Source organism: Cetorhinus maximus, chromosome 6 (genome assembly GCF_964194155.1).
Source record: "Cetorhinus maximus chromosome 6, sCetMax3.hap1.1, whole genome shotgun sequence".
Taxonomy (NCBI): domain Eukaryota; kingdom Metazoa; phylum Chordata; class Chondrichthyes; order Lamniformes; family Cetorhinidae; genus Cetorhinus; species Cetorhinus maximus.
The window spans coordinates 63,449,532-63,468,795 of record NC_135884.1 but is presented as its reverse complement, the minus strand read 5'-3'; the positions used below and the strand labels follow the sequence as shown (position 1 = coordinate 63,468,795).

The 19,264-nt window shown below is 41.9% G+C and overlaps 1 protein-coding gene across 1 annotated transcript in view; it reads left to right on the top strand.

The window, feature by feature from the left end:
- Nucleotides 1-19,264, top strand: part of itpr1b (inositol 1,4,5-trisphosphate receptor, type 1b) — a 490,770-nt gene that overhangs the window by 330,910 nt on the left and 140,596 nt on the right. Inside the window, exons 44-48 of the mRNA XM_078543785.1 lie at nt 2,641-2,894; nt 10,172-10,372; nt 10,986-11,096; nt 14,280-14,375; nt 14,460-14,582. Coding sequence (XP_078399911.1) covers nt 2,641-2,894; nt 10,172-10,372; nt 10,986-11,096; nt 14,280-14,375; nt 14,460-14,582 — 785 coding nt within the window. The remainder of the gene's footprint in view (nt 1-2,640; nt 2,895-10,171; nt 10,373-10,985; nt 11,097-14,279; nt 14,376-14,459; nt 14,583-19,264) is intronic.

The following is a 19,264-nucleotide window of genomic DNA, read 5'->3' as shown; positions in this document are numbered from 1 at the left end:
GAGCCTGCTAATTGGCCGTAGGAATTGGAAAGGAGTACTTAATTTTCGGTTTTAAGGTGCCTTTGCAGTTTTTTCATATCTGTTGTCATTATTCAGAGTTGATTAATCAAAGCCTTAAGTGCTCTCAGCAGATTTAAAAGCTGTCCCAGCTGTAAATAAATGCCATAAAAATGTGAATAAGTTAAGAGAAATTAACAAGGGCAAAATGATTAAAGAAGTAAGCGGAGTCGCGTTCAACAAACAAGATTTGAAGGCGGATTTATAAGGAAAGCCAGTTTATTCTCGAGTTAGCGTTTCCCTCACTCGTTGGGATCCCAGTGAGTTTGGAAAGTCCTTTTCATCAAGGCACCTTTTCTTTCTGCAAGCATTGCTGTCAGTACATGGAGCAACTTTTATACCTCAGCCTTGTTGTTACGTGAGAGATTTCCAGCCATCAGGGATATTTAGCCATCATCTTGAACGTCCCTTGGGAAATTTGGGTGGCTTTTGACACAAATGTTGTGTGCAGGTTAAAGTTTGTAATGGAGCTATTGGAGGAGTCTTTCCTCTGAAACTGAGTAATAAATAGTTCCTTTCAAAGCAGTTGTACAGACTGCAATGCAACGCACAAAACAGTAAATACCAATATTTAAAGCAGTGCTTTTTCCACCTGCAAACTAACCTACGACGTCTACCTTAGGAGAGGGATTCCAGACAGGCAAATGTGTTGAAGAAATGGTTGATCAGCAACCAGTATAATCAATGGCTGACCTCCTTGGGACACCATCCATCAATTCCTGATGTAGTCGGAGAATTTGAAAGAGATTTAATTTTAATGTCCGCTCTCAGACTTGGAACAGGAGGAGGCATTTAATTTGCACATGCCAGAGGCCCGGTTTTCACTGAGTAGGAAGGCGGGTAGGCATGGCAGACTGGGGAACCAGTGCTCCAGGCAGGCTTTGAGGCCCTCCCTACCGTTCCTGGTCATAGCTATGGGCACAAGTCACCTTTTGATGGTATTCGCCCTTCGCAGTGGTGCCCTGGCTCCTGAGGTCATTTTTGAAGTGTGCAGAGGCTGTCTCAAAATGGAGATGCTCTCCTACCTGAATGGCAGGCTTTATCTCGTTCCATGCTAGAGGGCCTCCTATTGGCCCTCCAGCCTTGAGAGCCTGCCCACCATCCTTAATTGGACAGTAAGCCTGCCCTCTGATCACTAATTGGCCCAATTCGGGGAAAGTAACTGCCAGGTGACAGTGTTTCTCACACTGTGTGTGGCTGTGACCCCCATCTGGCCCTGACGTTGGGATCCTGACCGAAAGGGCAAAATCCTGACCGAAAGGGCAAAATCCTGCCCTAGGCCCTCCTGTTTCTCAGGTGGGAAACAGTAGATTGTTGTTATTATCAATGTATATTTATTTACAAGAGCTTTGAAGCACTTCAAAACAAATTTTATCCTGTGAGCTAATATAAACCTGACTGAATGAATATTTTCAGCGTGGTAGATTGGAATGATAAAATTAAATGGCCAATGGATCCTGCTTTCTCCAAACTGATATGGTACAATTTGTGGCAAAGTCAAGTTAAATAAGCGAAATAATTTCTCATCAAGCACTGATTAACCACACATTTATCTCTGATCCTTTCAAAAGGTGTCACGGTGCCAAATTGGCATTATGTGCCTCAGTGGGGTAAACGCTCATAATTACTGGCTGGGAACAAGATCTGAGAGTTACAATGCCTGATTCAGTGACAGCTTATGACCAGTGTTGCAAGGCTGGTGGGAAATCAGATAGGTGTGAGAATGTATTGTGAATTCAATATAAAATGAGAACCACTGTTCATTTGGCAGTCTACATCTAGCATACGGAGGTTCACCAGACTAATCCCTGTGCTGGCAGGATTGTCTTGTGGGGAGAGATTGAGGAAACTGGGCCTGTATTCTCTGGAGTTTTGAAGAATGATCTCGTTGAAACTCCCAAAATTCTTATAGGATGTAACACGGTAGGTGTAGATATGATGTTTCCCCTGGCTGGTGATTCCAGAACCAGGGGACATAGACTCACAATAAGGGGCAGACCACTTAAGACTGCAATGGGGAGGAATTTCTTCACTCAGAGGCTGGGTGAATCTTTGGAGTTCTCTAGCCCACAGGGCTGTGGAAGCTTAATCATTGAGCATGTTCAAAAAGAAACTGATAGATTTCTGGATACTAATGACATTAAGGGATAAGGGGATAGTGGGAAAAAATGGTAGAGGTAGATGATCAGTTTGAATGGTGGAGCAGGCTCGATGGGCCAAATGGCCTACTCTTGCCCCTATGTTCCTATAATACTGTGTTCAGTTTTGAGCATCTTGCAACTTGGGGGCTATCAAGGCTGTCAATGCTGATTTTTAAAACTGTGATCAATAGATTTTTGTTAATTAAATTTATCCAGCGAAATGGAGCAAACATGAGTCAATGGGATTGAGATGCAGATCAGCCATGACCTATCTGGCAGAACAGGCTCCAGGTGCTGAATGGCTTGTTTACTCCTATGATTCATATACTTTTAACTCAGCATTGCGGTTCCTGTAACCCTTTTGTATTTACTTTTGAAACGTGATGAAAGGGAAGATTGTCTCTGACTGATTTAATTATTTGTATTTGGTATTAAAATACAGCCAAAGAACCTACGACGCAGCTTAGTGATGAAGTACGAGATCAGCTGCTCGAGGCCTCTGCTGCTACCCGGAAAGCCTACAACACCTTCCGGAGGGAAGCTGACCCAGAGGACCACTTTTCTGCTGCAGATGGCAACCAAGCGTCTGGAGAGAAGAACAAGGATGATGGGGAGATGAGTGCAGTGATTGCCATCATGCAACCAATCCTCCGGTTCTTGCAGCTGCTCTGTGAAAACCATAACCGAGATCTTCAGGTACAATGTAGACCATTGCTCCCCTTCAGATCTTGAATTCTCGATTTCATCTCAAGTCCATGGCCTATTGTGACCGCAGTTGAAAGTATGTGTTGTCCGAGTGTAACCAAAGTTGAGTTTCTGTCCTGTGCTTTATAATTCCAAGATGTCTATCTCCATTCTAGCTAGAATTTTTTTCTACCCAGTGGGGTATTGGTTTGAAAGCCAATTTATTCACCTAGATATTGGTGGATGGCATCATAGTTTTATAGCTGCAGACATGAAGGTGTTGCACATTTGGTCGATGTTCAAGATGCTTTGACCAGCTCGATTATGCCTTTTGCCTTGAGCAGCAGGTGGGTATAAGTTGCAAGCATCTCAATATTTGGGAAATAAAAACAGAAAATGCTGCAAAAACTCAAGCAGTCTGCCAGCATCTGTGGAGAGAAAACCAGAGTTAACATCTCGAGTCCAATAAGACTCTCCACAAAAAATGCAAAATGATATCTAGTATTAACACAATGTAAAAGAAACTAGGACAGGTGAGATGAATTATAATGCTCTTCTCTGGTAACGCACAATCCTAAGTGACTCAAAAATCTAGACTCATATTACATGCCATGTTTGGGAAACTTCAGGTTGATTATAATATCTTGACATAAATTAAGTTAAATCATTGCACAAGAGGTTAAATCCACAAAACGCACAAATTATCAGGGAAAGCATTTTTGACTTGATAGAAAGACTGGTCAACGTGACTTCCAGAATTGCATTCTGTCTCAAGCCAATATGGTTTGGAAAATGAAATTTGTTAAGACATTCATGTGACATTTATACACATCACTTTGGAAGAACTCAGAGTCATATTGGATTCAAAACGTTAACCCTGGTTTTCTCTCCACAGATGCTGCCAGACCCGCTGAGATTTTCCAGCATTTCCTGTTTTTATTTCAGATCTCCAGCATCTGCAGTATTTTGCTTCAATATTTGTGAATCTCACTATGTTCCGTGCCAAAGGCTGTTCCAGTGCCCATTCTTGAAGGTTTTCCTGCAATTAATACAAATCAAGTTTCAACCAATCATGGAATGATTGTGAATGTTGTTATTGGGATGGTGGGATGCCTAACATCATAGGAAAATTCAAATGAGCACTTTTATCAAGGAAAGATAGCCAGCAAAAATATTAATGCATCGATATAGAGGGTTTTGAGTACAATTATGAATTATGAACTTATCTTGGTTGACGTACATTCCATGGTATAACTGCTTTGTGGGCTATGGCAGACACCGTTTATTTTGCAAAGTATATTATGGTCTCTTTGCACCCTAGGGTGAGGCAGAGATAGGTATTGTTAATGAAGGCCAAAGTCTGCATGGTTTGATTGCTGCTATTCTATTGGGATGAGAATCCATTTTAATAGGTTACTTAACGTATTTGAAACCAATCAATGAATTAAACCTTTCCATTGAGCACAAGCATCCTATGTAATTGACAATCCATCAAACTAATGTAGCGATGAGGTGCATGTCCTTTGTTCTAATATTTCTCCAAAGGTTTTTGAATGAGTTATTCATAGCTGATATTTTATTCTGGTCAGGATTAGTCGAAATCCATTGACATACTGGGCTGAAAGGTTTCTGTTGTGGCATTTTGCAATGCGATAATAAGCAACCACAATTTAGGACCAATTTAATATTTAGAGTTTGAGTAGGAGAAGCATCTGTTGTTTTAACATTCTGAGGCGAAGAATACATTTAGTAACTATTTTAAATACATTAATTCTATTGAGTACTGTTCAGCTACTTTTCTTCTGTTGGCTTATGGCCTGAACTAGTTTGATATTATATATTGTTACACCTATCAGAGGAGATCATATGGTGGCATACAATATATTCCAGAAAGGCAAGTTGCCATAGACTCTGATTCCCCAGCCTCATGACATTTGCCCAGATATTGGGCAGGTAAAGACACATTCTGTCTGTAATGATCATGAGATCCACCTAAGAATGTGGCCAGTAACACTGATGGAAACTATCTAGGTATAGTATAGAAAGCTAAAAAAAAGTGCAATTTTTATAGAACAAATGCAAAGCAGTTGTCACTTATTGGATAAAAGACTAGCTGTTGACAACTAAAAGATGTTCATTTCTGAATCTTAGCCAGGGAACAAAATGCTCAACAAAACTCAGAAAAAGTATTTTCCTGCAATATTTTATCCAAAAACATTGCATTACCTAAATGTTCCCTTTTGCATTTTATAATGAAGGTAATCCATCCCCTGCCCCTTTGTGGCAAAGGAAGAGAGGCCCTTTTACGATTGAATGTGATGTGCTAGTGCTGCCTAATTCTAACTCAAATATTTATTTGTCTACTTTCATTTGTAAATAAATACTTCTGTTAGTATTAACTTATAAAAGCTCTGGCCGATGACATTCCACCACACAAAATTGTTTGTGAACTTAGTGTTGCAAGTTTTGGTCCTGCACTTAGTCTTTTCTTGAGTTTAGCATTACCACTCCTGTAACTGACCCCTATCATCAGGAGTTCACTTGTTACTGCCCAACATCTAGTTATCCAATGGCCTGTGGTGGGGTCGGGGTCATGATAAACAAGAGTCCTTGTGTGTACTCCCCTATAAGCCTATATCTTAACTTCAATATTATATCTCTGTTCAAAGTTTGAAAAGATACAATGGGTGTGATGAATTTTCCCATTGTCAAGATACCCTAATAAATTTCCTGTGGATGGGAAAGTAACATGCAAGTTAATTCATTAGCATCTTTACCACCAGTTGTCCAGCATTTTTTCAGTTGGTCTCAATAAAAAGAGTTAAAATTAACTTTCTTTTCCCCCAAATCTTACTGGAAAAATGGTCCCAAAATACAAATACTTAAGAACCTGTTGAATAAGCAGTCTCTGAAACTGGCCATGGAAGTTAAGAAGTGACTGTTTCCCATTCAAACTGTCCTTGCTTGAGCTTAATAGGAAGCCAAAAACTTGATTTGTGACATCCGCCATCGCCTCCCCACCCCACCTCCCCCCGCCCCCAACCATGTTCAGTTGAGTTCTCAATTAAACCTGTGACTGCCAAACTGGATGTGCATCCATGGCAGCTACTTCCAGCTGAGCTGAAACGAATGTAGTTCTTCCAATGTGATGTGTATGAATGTCTTAACAAAACCCCATTTTCCCTACCATATTTACTTGAGACAGAGTGCAATTCTGAAAGCCACGTTGGCCAGCAGGAGCTTTCAAGTCAAAAATGCTTTCTCAGATAGTTTGTGTGTTTTGTGGATTTAACCTCTGATGTCATGATTTAACTTAATCTATGACAAGATATTATAATCAACCTGAAGTTTCCCAAACATGGCACGTAATAGTAGTCTGTTGGGTTTTTGAGTCACAGGATTGTGTGTTACCAGAAAAGACCATTACAACCCATCTGACCTTTTATATTGTTGATTATACTAGATGTAATTTTGTGTTTTTATTAATGTTGTAGATGAACCTTGGTTTACAGTGTCCCAGAAAGAGTTTTCACTTAACTGGATTATCTAGGTAAAATTTCTACCCAGATGACAGATCGAGAAATGTTTTTCTGATCATTTCAGCTGTTGGTCCTAGCTCATTCCTTCACATGAACTTCCTTGCCTTTGGAAGCAGCAGAATGACACTACATTCAGTCCAGGCCTTTAAATGTCAAACAATTTTTTGCAGCATGAATAAAAGAAGCCAATAGTAACCCTAGCAGAAAATCTAGTTTTATAGTAGTTATGCTCTTCACATCATATAAGAAAAGAAGCTCATCATTCTTCTTCTAAGCCAGGTATAAGTAATTTTGGACCTGTGATTTATTTTTCATTTTCCCACCAACTATAGAAATGATCTATCTTGTAATCACTCTCATGAACTCCCTAATTTGGAAAAGACAGGTTAATACCTCTGTAATCGTGGTCAGAAACAAGCAAAATTGAAATAACTATAAAGTTCAATATATTTTGAATAAGTCACATAGAATGTTTGTATTTGAATTGAATGTCATGCCATGAGACAGATGGACTAATATTAGGATACAATATAGTTTCTAAGAAGTAAATAGGTTTGTTTATTGACAGAGTTCAAAATGCTAACTCTTGGCCAAAATGCTCCTGTTTAACAAAGGCCTCAAAATCCCTGTAGCCAGAGAGAATGGGAATGAGAGTTGGCCAGCTTCCACCAGGATTTGGTTCAATTTTGTGCTGGCCATCGAAGAATTCCATGGTGAATTTTCAATGTATATCGCAGTCACCTCCCTCCCAGAACCAGATGGGTTTTTACGATGGTAGTTTCATGGTCATCATTACTGACACCAGCTTTCAATTCCAGACTTAATCAATTGAGTTTAAATTCCACCAACTGCAATGGTGGGATTTGAACCCGTGTCCCCAAACCTGGGCCTCTGGATTATTAGTCCAGTGACATTACCACTACGTCACCATTTCGTCTGATACTCAGCAAGTCAGGCAGCATCTGTGGAAAGAAAAACAAGGGTTTCTGTTGACACCCCTTTGACTTGTCGATTCCAATTCCAGCTACACAAACTGGATTTGGAGGTGGTAAAGGAAAAGTCCCAGAAGGAAGAACGTTAAATGACCCCAGGCGGATGAAAAGAAGAAATGGTGCCTTGCATTTGTTGTAAATGCACGGAATGGAGGAAGTGAGAAAAGGCACAAATCACCAGCTCGTCCATGGGCAGGTGAAGAAAACAGAACAGTTGCTGTATTTCCACTTGTTGAACTCTATTCTTGTTTGGCATTTGTAGGGAAATCCCACACCTGAACACCTAGCGAGGACAAGATGGGCAGGGAGCATCATTCAGGGATAGGCCTGCAACTACTACAGTGACCCCTGCAAATGAGGAGAGCGTAGAATCACACAATTAAAGTAACGAGACATGCAATTCTGATCAACTTTACAATTTCATGGAGCCTCATAATTTTATTTATCAAAAATTGCTGTTGGCCTTTATGGAAGGAGCATGTGCAAAATGGGTGCCTTCTGTGGGGGAGAAAGCAAACAACATACAATCGTCGAAGACATGTGTAAGGTGCGATTTAAGCACATGGACTGCTCAAAGATTATAAAAGAAAGTTTGTTCATTCTACTGGCATAAAAGTGATATCAGCCCTCAAGAGACAGTGTAACTCCAAGAAACAAGCTATTTACAAAGAATATTCACTGCTAATGCTGCAGATCTCTGTCTTATTTGGGGCTTTGGCTCCTCAATGCAGTCACTCACCAGGCTTGTTTCGGCTTGTTCTGCTGCCCAGTTCCTGGCTGCAGCCCTGTTTTCTCTCCCTCATGAGGCTTCGCCAACTCAGGGTGCTGCCAATCAGTCTGACTAGGTTTCCAATTTCCTTCCTGACTCCTTAGACACCCTTAGGGACTTCAGGCTGCCCTAGGCTCCTCCCACTCAAGCCCTAGATCAGTCCTTGCTGCTTTCTCCCTTGCCCCAAGGCATCTGGCACTGCCCCTCCATTTAACAAAGGCATTGCTCCCTGCACGCAGGGGCCGACCAGTTCCCCTGCTTGGTGCACTCCCCCAACATCACCTGCTCCCGGAGGCCCTGCTACACTTGACTGTTAATATTGTTTGTGTCCTATTTAGTTTTCATGAGGCATCAGTTCTTCTGACGCCTACTCTTGTTTTCATCACATGCACAAGACTTTTTCAAGTGTGAAGAGATTCATGGTACCAGTACAGTAGTTTAGTGCTTGGCAGCATTGATTTAAGGGTAGCTGGATGATCACTGATCATTAACTGGCTCATCACTGTTCATTCTTCCTGCAGACAGGGACTGCGGAATGGAAGCCAAGTATAGCTAATAAATAAAAATGGCTGAGTGAGAATGTGAGGAGTACACTAGGGAGAAATAAGCAGTGAAGAAGACTAAGCAGCCAGAGGGTGACGGGTGACTGTCTGTAGCTATGTGATACGTCACTAGGACTGCCCTGTTATAAAATATTTGCAGCAGTGCCATGTCAGGCCTATAAAACCATGAAGCAGAAACTAATACTTCAACACCACATTAACAGATAAATATGATGAGTTGCTAGTCAAGATTTATTGCAGCTTATTAAATCATTTGGGCACATGAAGTAAAGATTAAGAAGTGAAGAATAAGTAAATACTTAGGACTCCAAAAATAAACTAACCTCCAATTGTAATCCTTCAGGCATTTCTGACTGGGCATTTTTAACAGTAGATACAGTGGAATGTTATTTAAACTGTAAATAACAGCTGTCCAAACAGGGACCTTTCAATCCTGTAGAAGACCAGAAAATTCTCAACTAAGATGTAACCAGGGAGTTGCTGAAATTTAAATTAAATTTAAATGTTCGCTGTTATTGTTTAAGCGTTTTCTAATCTGTAATCATGATTTAAGACTATACTACTGCCTGCTACCATGTCAGTGGAAAGAAAGACTGACTTTCAGTTCTACAGTGCCTTATACAACTTCAGGACATCGCAAAGTGCTCCACAGCCAATTAAGTGCTTTTTGATAAGTCTGAAGGTAGAAAGTGCAGCATCCAATTTGCGCACAGCAAGCACCTACAAACAGCAATGAAATAATTGGGAAGACAGCGGAGTAGTGGTCATATCACTGGACTAGTAAGAGGCCCAGGCTAATACTCTGGGTCATAGGTTCAAATCCCACCACGACAGCTGATGGAATTTAAATTCAATTAATAAATCTGGAATTGAAAGCTAGCCTCAGTAATGGTGACCATGAAACTATCGTTGTTTATCATAATAAACAACCCATCTGGTTCAATAATGTCCTTTCGGGAAGGAAATCTGCCATCCTTACCTGGCCTGGCCTACATGTGATTCCAGACCCACAGCAATATGGTTGACTCTTAACTGCCCTCTGAAATGTCCTAGCATGCCATTCCGTTCAAGGGCAATTAGGGATGGGCAACAAATGCTGGCCTTTCCAATGATGCCCACATTCCATGAAAAAAAATAAAGAAAAAGAGCAGACAATCGGTTTCATGATGCTGGTTGAGGGATAAATGTTGGCCAGGTGTGACAATGTTGAGATCTTTCAGTCACTTTTCCATACCAAAGCCTTTTTTAAAAAAAATCTGCTGGTTTCTTAATTGATTTTCCTTTTACTAACAATTTTGATGAGGCCTGTGGAAATCTTCCCAAATGCAATTGAGGAGTCACCTCTAAACTTGAACACCTGCTAAAACGTGTGAAGCCAAACAGAAAATCCTTGTGGATATTAATTATCCTTCTGATTTCACCTCAGAACTTCTTGCGATGCCAAAACAACAAGACTAATTATAACCTGGTCTGTGAGACACTGCAATTCCTGGATTGCATCTGTGGCAGCACCACTGGTGGGCTCGGCCTTCTGGGACTCTACATCAACGAGAAGAATGTGTCCCTCATCAATCAGACACTGGAGAGCTTAACTGAATATTGTCAAGGACCCTGCCATGAGAACCAGGTATTGGTTGCACTGCTGACTGGAAGTGATTTTATTACTGCTGTGTGTACCCTTTTGTTTTTAATTGGCTAAGCCATTCACTGTAAATAATCCAGAGATGGCCAACCTGTCCATAATAATCCAAAAAAAGTACACCCACATTATGTATGATTATCGAAGCTATTTTCTGACAGTGCAGTACTCCCTCAGTACTGCTCTGAGAATATTACAACTTGGATATTGTGCTCCAGCCTCGAGTGGGACTTGACCTCACAATCTTCTTACTCTGAGGTGAGAGACACTGAGCCATGGCTGGCACTTAATTAGAAAGGGCAAGCTGTCTGTAGCACTGATGGTGCTTCTATATATTACTGTTTTTGTTGGGAATGTTTTTTTTTCCTGTCTCTCTCTCCTCTCCAGTGGTGTATCAAACTCTTGTTTCATCCTAACATACAGGTAGTTAACTAACCTCAGGTATTCAAGTGTGGGTTTGTTAAATATTGTTTCCATGAATGGGAGACTTGCTAAGTAGATGTTTTGACTAATTTTAAATTATTATTTTGATGACGAGTGTTTTAAATGGGAAGAGGAAACATGATTCAAATGACTTTTTTTAAAAAACCTGTTTGTACAGAACTGTATTGCCACTCATGAATCGAATGGAATTGACATCATCATTGCGCTAATTCTCAATGATATCAATCCACTGGGGAAAAAACGAATGGACCTCGTGCTAGAGTTGAAGGCAAGTAGGAAGAGAGAGCCTAATGGATGGGCCTTGTTCACCCATACTATGTTTAAGCAAAAAATAAAATAACTGGTTGATTCCTAATTCACATTCCTGATGGCCTGGTGGCTTACACTCATCATCATTTGTACCTTCAGGAAAACCAACAGGCTCTGGGTTGGATTCTTCATCCTCGCTGGGTTTGTTGATTTCAGTTGGGAGGGGACCTTGGGCCTCAGGTAGAAATTCACTTTGGGAGGAATTGCAGAGTGGAACTGAGTGTCGGATAGGGGAGAAAACTAGTAACCAAGACTGCCCCTTTTGTTCCATTATCCTAGACCAATTTCTACCCCTCAGAAGCCCTTGGGCGAGGGAGAGGAAACAATTAGCTGGCCATAGATGGCCGTGGCTGGAAAGTTCATGTGGCGCATATCAGATAAGGACGGGCTTGGGCCTAGTTACGATGGTGGGATAAGCGGCTGATACTTGCTGTCCAGCCTCTCTCATAAAGTGGTTGCTGGATTGGAGGGAGGGCATAGTGGTTCCATGTTCAATGCCTTTAGTAGATAAGTAAAGAAAATAGAGGGAAAAGAGAGAGACCATTGTTCACTCAAAAACGCACAGAAACTCATGACCATCTTTGAGTCTCCAGACTGATATAGTTGAGGTGCCTGAGTGGAGTGAATGTTCCTCACTGTTGGTACCTATTCCACTTAGTTCAGTCCAGAGATTTTAGGTGCAGGGTGACAGAGCTGGGGATGCTTCTTTAGACATTGATATTTGAAATGTTTTAATATTCCTCCATTGTTAAATTCCTGACAGAAAGTTAGTGAAGGTGTAAACCAGATGTGAATTTTTCCTCAGTTTTAAATGTATTCATGAATGAAACATTACAAACGTATAACTCCTAACTCTACCAACCAACATCAGTGTCAATAAGTGTCTCTTTATATGTGCTCAAGTAACCATCCAATAAATGTCCTTCACCTCTATATACTTAACCTTACACAATTAACACTCATAATCAGCCAATTCTTCATGGCTTTTAATGGAATTTGAAACTTCAAAAAAAAAAGAGCAGATGTGCAATTGTTTGGTATAGGGTCAAGTTTTAAATTGTTCTACTTCGCATTTCATTAGATCCTAGGATTTTGGGGTCATTTACACAAACAATGGCAATAATCAGAATTTCTCAGCACAGAAGGAGACCACTTGGCCCATTGCACTAATGCTGGCTCTCTGAAAGAGTTTAGTCCCACTTTTCTGTCATTTCCCTTTCAATCATTTTGACTTTTCTTTTGTCGAATATTTATCCACTTCCCTTCGAAAAGCAAATATGGATTCTGCTTCCACCTGTGTCAAGTAATCCATTATCATCATAATCCTTTAAAAGAAATTCTCCTAACCTCTATACATTTTGTGGTAATGAATTTATGTTTTCGAATTACTGACTCACTGACCAGTAGAATTAGTTTACCCTTATTTATTTCATCAAAGCTTTTAAGTTTTGAACATACCTATTGGATCCCCTTTTAACCATTCTGTTCTTTTTGAAAAGAGCCCTCCTTTTCTTCTTGCCCCTTTTCACAACTAAAGGCTTGATTCTTGGTATCCTCTTCGCAAATCCCTTCTCTACGTTGATATCCTTCCTAAAGTAGGGCATCCCAAACTGGGAACACAGTAGTAACTGTAATCTACCCAATGGTTTGTCTGCTGTTAACAGTATTTCATTGTTTTTGTATCCCTAGATATTAATCTTAGGACCCAATAAGTGTGCTTTTGTAAAGATTCGTCAACTTTTCCTTCCACTTGTAAAGTTTTGTATTCTAGAGTCCCGAATTCCTCTAAATGACAACATCTTAGATAAGTAATATATATTTTCTCTCCTTGGTCTTTCTCCAAGAAGTGGACCACCTGCCATTTCTCTCCACCCAGTTTTGACAGGTGTCTATCTGCAAAATATACTAACCTGTCCTTGTCCCCCTGCAGTTGTGTACAGTCTCTGCACCATTTCCTATTTTTTACGTTACGTGAGAGTTTTCATATTCCGTCCCATATACCTGAGTCCCCATCATTTCCTTATCTACTTTTGAGAAAAGCAATTTGCTAACTGAGTGAGTGACACCGTTGTTTACATTCCTCCAGTCTGGAAAAACACATCCTTCGCTACTGTGTTTCTATCTTTGTTGACCAACCTTTTATCTATGCTGCAATGTCCCCTTGCTGCTTGGCACCTTACTTTCATCAGCAATGCTGTTGTGAAATTCTCTCAACCCTGAAATCAACTACCACTCTATAACTGATGGTGACTTGAAAATAATATCCTTTCCAGGCGATACAAATAAGAGCGCTCAGCCAGCATAATTCAATTCACTAGACCCTTTAATTCAGGCAGCATGTTGTAGTGGGTGGTAAATCTACTTGATACTTTGGTAAAAGAAATAAAGATAGAAGTTTAACATGGTTATCCCATGTTATATGGATCTGAATGTTGGGATGTTCAATGAGCTGCCAGGCAAAAGATACAAAGAACAGAGATCAATTGTTTGAGAGGAACACTGGGGGTATCCAGGATGCAAAGATTCAGGAATGATATAATAACGTGACTTAGACTAGTAACAGTAGAAGATCCGAGAGAGACTGTGATGGTTTGAGCATATTTTAAGAATGAAAGTGCTGGAATACCTTTTGTGTCCCAACAGCCATGGATCCATGGAACCCAAGTCCAAGCAAGTACTGGATAGACAATATCAAGAGCGTCTTGTCAGAAAAAGGGGTAGAGATTACTGAAGGGGTCAGGCTAGTACAGGACCGGCACCATGGAATGAATTTATTGCTGCTGAGCAAATGGATGGGAATTTAGTCATAGTGTATATGAGATATATATTGGCGCGTGTGTGTACTACTTTTACAATAAGGTGCTTTCTTTGAATTGAATTGAAGCTATTTTTCCTTGAATGTTAATGACACCTTTGTCATGTATTCAATTAATCTCTTAATTTGAACAGGACTTCTAAATGATAAAGATCAGATATGGCCATGATAGTGGATAAGCAGCAATCAGTGACTTAGTATTTTGTAGACTCGTTAATACCTCTATCACTACTTGTTATTAAGATTTCATCATGCTGTTCAAAGTTATGCTATTTTTAGAAATGGCAGTCTTCCACTTACTGACAAGGTGACATGTTCTTTCAACAGAATAATGCCTCCAAACTTCTGCTGGCAATAATGGAGAGCAGGCATGACAGTGAAAATGCAGAGAGGATACTTTATAACATGAGGCCCAAGGAACTGGTAAGGGGCCTTTTAATGAAAAAATAGTTTTTTTTTCCCTTGAAGGTTATATTCTTTGTTGATGAAGCCAATGATTTTTTTCAGGTTGAAGTGATAAAGAAGGCCTACCTCCAGGGAGAGGTGGAGTTTGAGGAAACTGAGGATGGCGAGGATCATGCAGCATCACCCAGAAATGTCGGCCACAACATTTATATACTTGCACACCAGGTAAACACTGACATCAAACGTGGTTTCGACCAAGGATAGTACAACAAAGCTGTGTTTGTGTCTGGGATGGCAGGAATGACACACAGTTAATTTTCTAGCTAGCTGCCCATGATACTAAAAGGAGGCTTTTCTTCAAATGTAGCACAATGACATTTCCCCTTTGTTACAAGTAACATTTTAAAAATTAAATTTATTGTGCAACGTAACATGGGATGTAATTTCCTTGGGGTGGCAATCAGCGTCGGATTGCTACTCCGTGCCCAAATACTTGAGTTAAGTTTCTTCCGTGCCTGCCTCGCCTGACCTTCCAACTCTGGCCGGGCGAGATCCAGGCAGCGCAGCTTTCTCTGAAGTCCAGCGTCGCAGTCCAGCTCTGTCGAATTGAAGGAGGACATGCCCTTTTTTTTTAACGGTACTCGCTGCCATAAAGCAGCTAAGTTTAAAGGTCCGATTGAAATTGATAGGCTAGAGAGAAGGTAAGTGGATAGGATTTGGGGGTGGTGTTTGGATGGGAATGGGGGGATGGTTTCGGACATTCGGGGGATTGGGGGGCATTGGACATTTGGCGGGGGTGTAGGGGGCTGGGAGTGTCAGACATGCGGCGGGGGGATCGGGCATCGGGAGGGCGTGGGGAGTTGGAATTTCGGGTGGTGCTGGGGGAGTGGTCAGACATCAGGGTGAGGGTGGGTACCTGGTCCAACCTCAGAGGTCGGGTGGGCAGGGTGAAAATTGGGCCTGGGCATGGATGGGGATGATTCAATGATGAGCCCCATGCGGGTGGGGACAATCCTATGGTTGGCGGGGGGGGCCAGGGGTGGGGAAGACTGTGGTGGGGATGGAGGTTGTTAGTTAGGAGTGGGGTAGTCCCCTTGGATGGGGGGAGGTCGGAGGTGTTGGGCGAGTTCCATGGGGGGGATCGGTCTGGGTCTTTATAATTGTTACCCAGAAGAGGCTTTAATTCTTCTAACCTTTTCTGGGTAACTATTGGTGTAACCATGTCAAAACCATCCAAGTTTGCTTAGTGGTTCTTCATGAGAGACTAGGCTAAGCAAGCTTTTCAACAGTGGCGGAGAGAGAACGCTTCATGGTAGAACCCCATCCTCCCTCATTCACTGCCCAAACATCCTCTTTCCAACAGAGGTTACTGGTTAGCAATGGGGGCAGAACCCCACCTTATTTTGTGTTCCCCATCCTGCGATCAATTGTAGCACCTCAGCTCAGACATTTGTTTCTAAGAGTTTGATCTCTATTTCAAACTTGACTTATTATTGTTTATTCTTTATTTGTTATTTACTTATTCTTTTATGGGTTGTGGGCATTGCCACTAAGGCCAGCATTTATTGCCTATCCCTAACTGCCCTCGAGAAGGTGGTGGTGAGCCCCTTTCTTAGACCACTGCAACCCATCTGATGCAGATACACCCCAATTGCAGTTAGGGAGGGAGTTCCAGAATTTGAACCCAGCGACAGTTAAGAAACAGCAATATGATTCTACATCAGGATGGTGAGTGACTTGAAGGTGTAACCATGTCCTGGGGAACTTGCAGATGGTGGTGTCCCGAAGTGTTTGCTGCCCTCGTCTTTTCAGGCGATAGTGGTCATGGGTTTGGGAGGGCCCTTGGTGAGTTGCTGCAGTGGACCTTGTAGATGATATACACTGATCCTGCTGTGTGTTGGTGGTGGAGGAAGAGAATGTTTAAGATGTTTAAGATCAAGCAGACAGCCTTATGCTGGATGATATTGAGCTTCTGGAGATGTTGTTGGAGCTGCACTCATCCAGGCAAGTGGGGAGTATTCCATCACACTCCTGACGTGTGCCTTGTACATGGTGGACAGGCTCTGGGGAGCCAGAAGGTGAGTTAATCGCTGTAGAATTCCCAGCCTCTGACCTGCTCTTGTAGCCAAATTATTTGCATGGCTGGTCCAGTTCAGATTCTGGTTGATGATAATGCCATTGAATGTCAAAGAGAGATGGTTATTTTTTTCTCAAGTTAGAGATGCTCATTGCCTGGCACTCGTGTGGTGAAAATGTTCCTTGCCACTTATTCAGCCTAAGCCAAAATGTTGTCCAGGTCTTGCTGCATCTGGACACGGACTGAGGAATCACGAATGGTGCTGAAAATTGTGCAGTCATCCATAAACATCTCCACTTCTGCCCTTATGATGGAGGGAAGGTCATTTTTGAAGCAGCTGAAGATGGTTTGGCCTGGGCGGCTGCTCTGAGGAACTCGTGCAACGTTGTCCTGGGGCTGAGATGATTGACCTCCAGCAACCATAACCATGTTTCTTTGTGTTAAGGAGTGGTATGACCCCAACCAGTGGGGGGGTTTTCCATCTGATTCCCATTGAGTTTGTTTTGCTAGGGCTCCTTGATGCCATACTTGGTCAAATGCAGCTTTGATGTCAAGGGTAGTCACTCTTGCCTCACCTCGGGAGTTCAGCTCTTTTGTCCATGTTTGGATTAAAGCTTGTAAGAAGGTCAGGAGCTGAATGGCTCTGGCAGAACCCAAACTGAGCATCAGTGAACAGGTTATTGTTGAGTAAGTGTCACTAGATAGCACTGTCGACAACCCCTTCCATCACTTCACTGATGATCGAGAGTAGACTGATGGGGTAGTAATTGGCCAGGTTGGATTTGTCCTGCCCTTTGTGGACTGGACGTACCTGGGAAATTTTCCACATGGCCGTATAGATGCTAGTGTTGTAGCTGAACTGGAACAGCTTTGCTAAGGGTGCGGCAAGCCCTGGAGCACACGTCATCCTACTATTGCCGGAATATTGTCAGGGCACATAGCTTTTGAAGTATCCAGTGCCTTCAGCTGTTTCTTGATTCTTGATTTCACGTGGAGTGAATCGAGTTGGCTGAAGACTGCCACCTGGGATACTGGGGACCTTTGGAGGAGGCTGAGATGGATCATCCACTCAGCACTTCTGGCGGAAGATTGTTGCAAATGCTTCAGCCTTGTCTTTTGCACTGATGTGCTTACTCCCCCATCATTGAGGTTGGGGATATTGGTGGAGCCTCCTCCTCCAGTGAGTTGTTTAATTGTCCACCATCATTCATGACTGGATGTGGCAGGACTGCAGAGCTTAGATCTATTCCATTGGTTGTGGAATCACTTAGCTCTATCTATTGCATGCTGCTCCCACTGTTTGGTATGCAGGTAGCCCTGTGTTGTAGCTTCACCAGGTTGATACCTCATTTTTAGGTATGCCTGGTACTGCTTCTGGCATGCCCTCCTGCACTCTTCATTGAACCAGAGTTGGTCCCCCAACTTGATGGTAATGGTAGAGCAAGGGATATGCTGGGCTATGAGGTTACAGATTTTGGTTGAATATAATTCTGCTGCTGATGGCCCACAGCACCACATGGATGCCCAGTTTTAAGTTGTTAGGTCTGTTTGAAATCTATCCCTTTTAATATAGTGGTAGTGCCATGCAACACAATGGAGGGTATCCTCAATGTGAAGATGGATTTTCGTCTCCACAAGGACTGTGATGGTCACTCTTACCAATACTGTCACGAACAGATGCATCTGCAAAAGGAAGATTGGTGAGAACAAGGTCAAGTAGGCTTTTCCTTCATGATGGTTCCCTCACCACCTGCTGCAGACCCAGTCTCGGAGCTGTCTCCTTTAAGATTCGGCTAGCTTGGCTAGTAGTGGCGCTACCGAGTGCTCTTGGTGATGGGCATTGAAGTCCCCCCACCCAGAGTACATTCTGTGCCCTTGCTTCCTCCAATTGGTGTTCAACATGAAGGTGTACTGATTCATCAGCTGAGAGGGAGGAGGGGGTGCAGGAGATGTGTTATGACACAGCAGTTGGTAAAGGCTGAGTTAGTTAAAATCCCAGAGGGAAACTTTAAACAACTGTCGTAACCTATATTTTCAATTGGTATGTTTGAGATGCAACTCTGAATTCAGAAATGAAACCACCAAGCCTCGAGGTTTTTTTATATAAATTAAACATTTATTAATTTAACGAGAAATTAAACACATGTGTCTACAAATTACTGCCATAATAACTATTAAACAAATCTCCAAATTAATCACTCCCAGGTAATCTTCCCCAAGGCAGCAATAACCCATAGATTTAAACAGACACCAGGCAAAGTGCATTTTATCTTACGAATTCAAAATGAGGTTCATTTCAATTTGGTACCTTTGAACAGTTGTAGGCTTACAGATGGCATGCCTCTGACCTACACACACAAAACTATTTTCTGTATATTGCCTTCCCTTTGAATGCAAATTCTCATTGTATCACCAGGCCCTTTGAACTCCACATTTTCGCCTCTTCTAACAATAAAACCCCTTCCATAGTACCAATTTTATTAGTAATATAAACATACTGTTTTGGTGTCTCCTAGCTCGGTGCAAGATTTCACCCTCCGGTCTTTGAATGGTTTATTCAACAAAATGCAAATGTACCCTCTACCTTACTGTTTAACATCTCGAAACTACTATACATCAAAGCACCCAGACTGCTGGCTTTAATCCAATTAAGACACACACTCACACCCACAGTCACATACCCTACTACAAGTCCAATTTAAAATAATTTCCCATAACACTATATACATTAATATCTTCATGACAGGTGGTAATCAGCAGGAGGTTTCCTTGCCCATCTTTTGGCCTGATGCCATGAGGCTTCATGGGGTCCAGAGTCAATGTTGAGGAC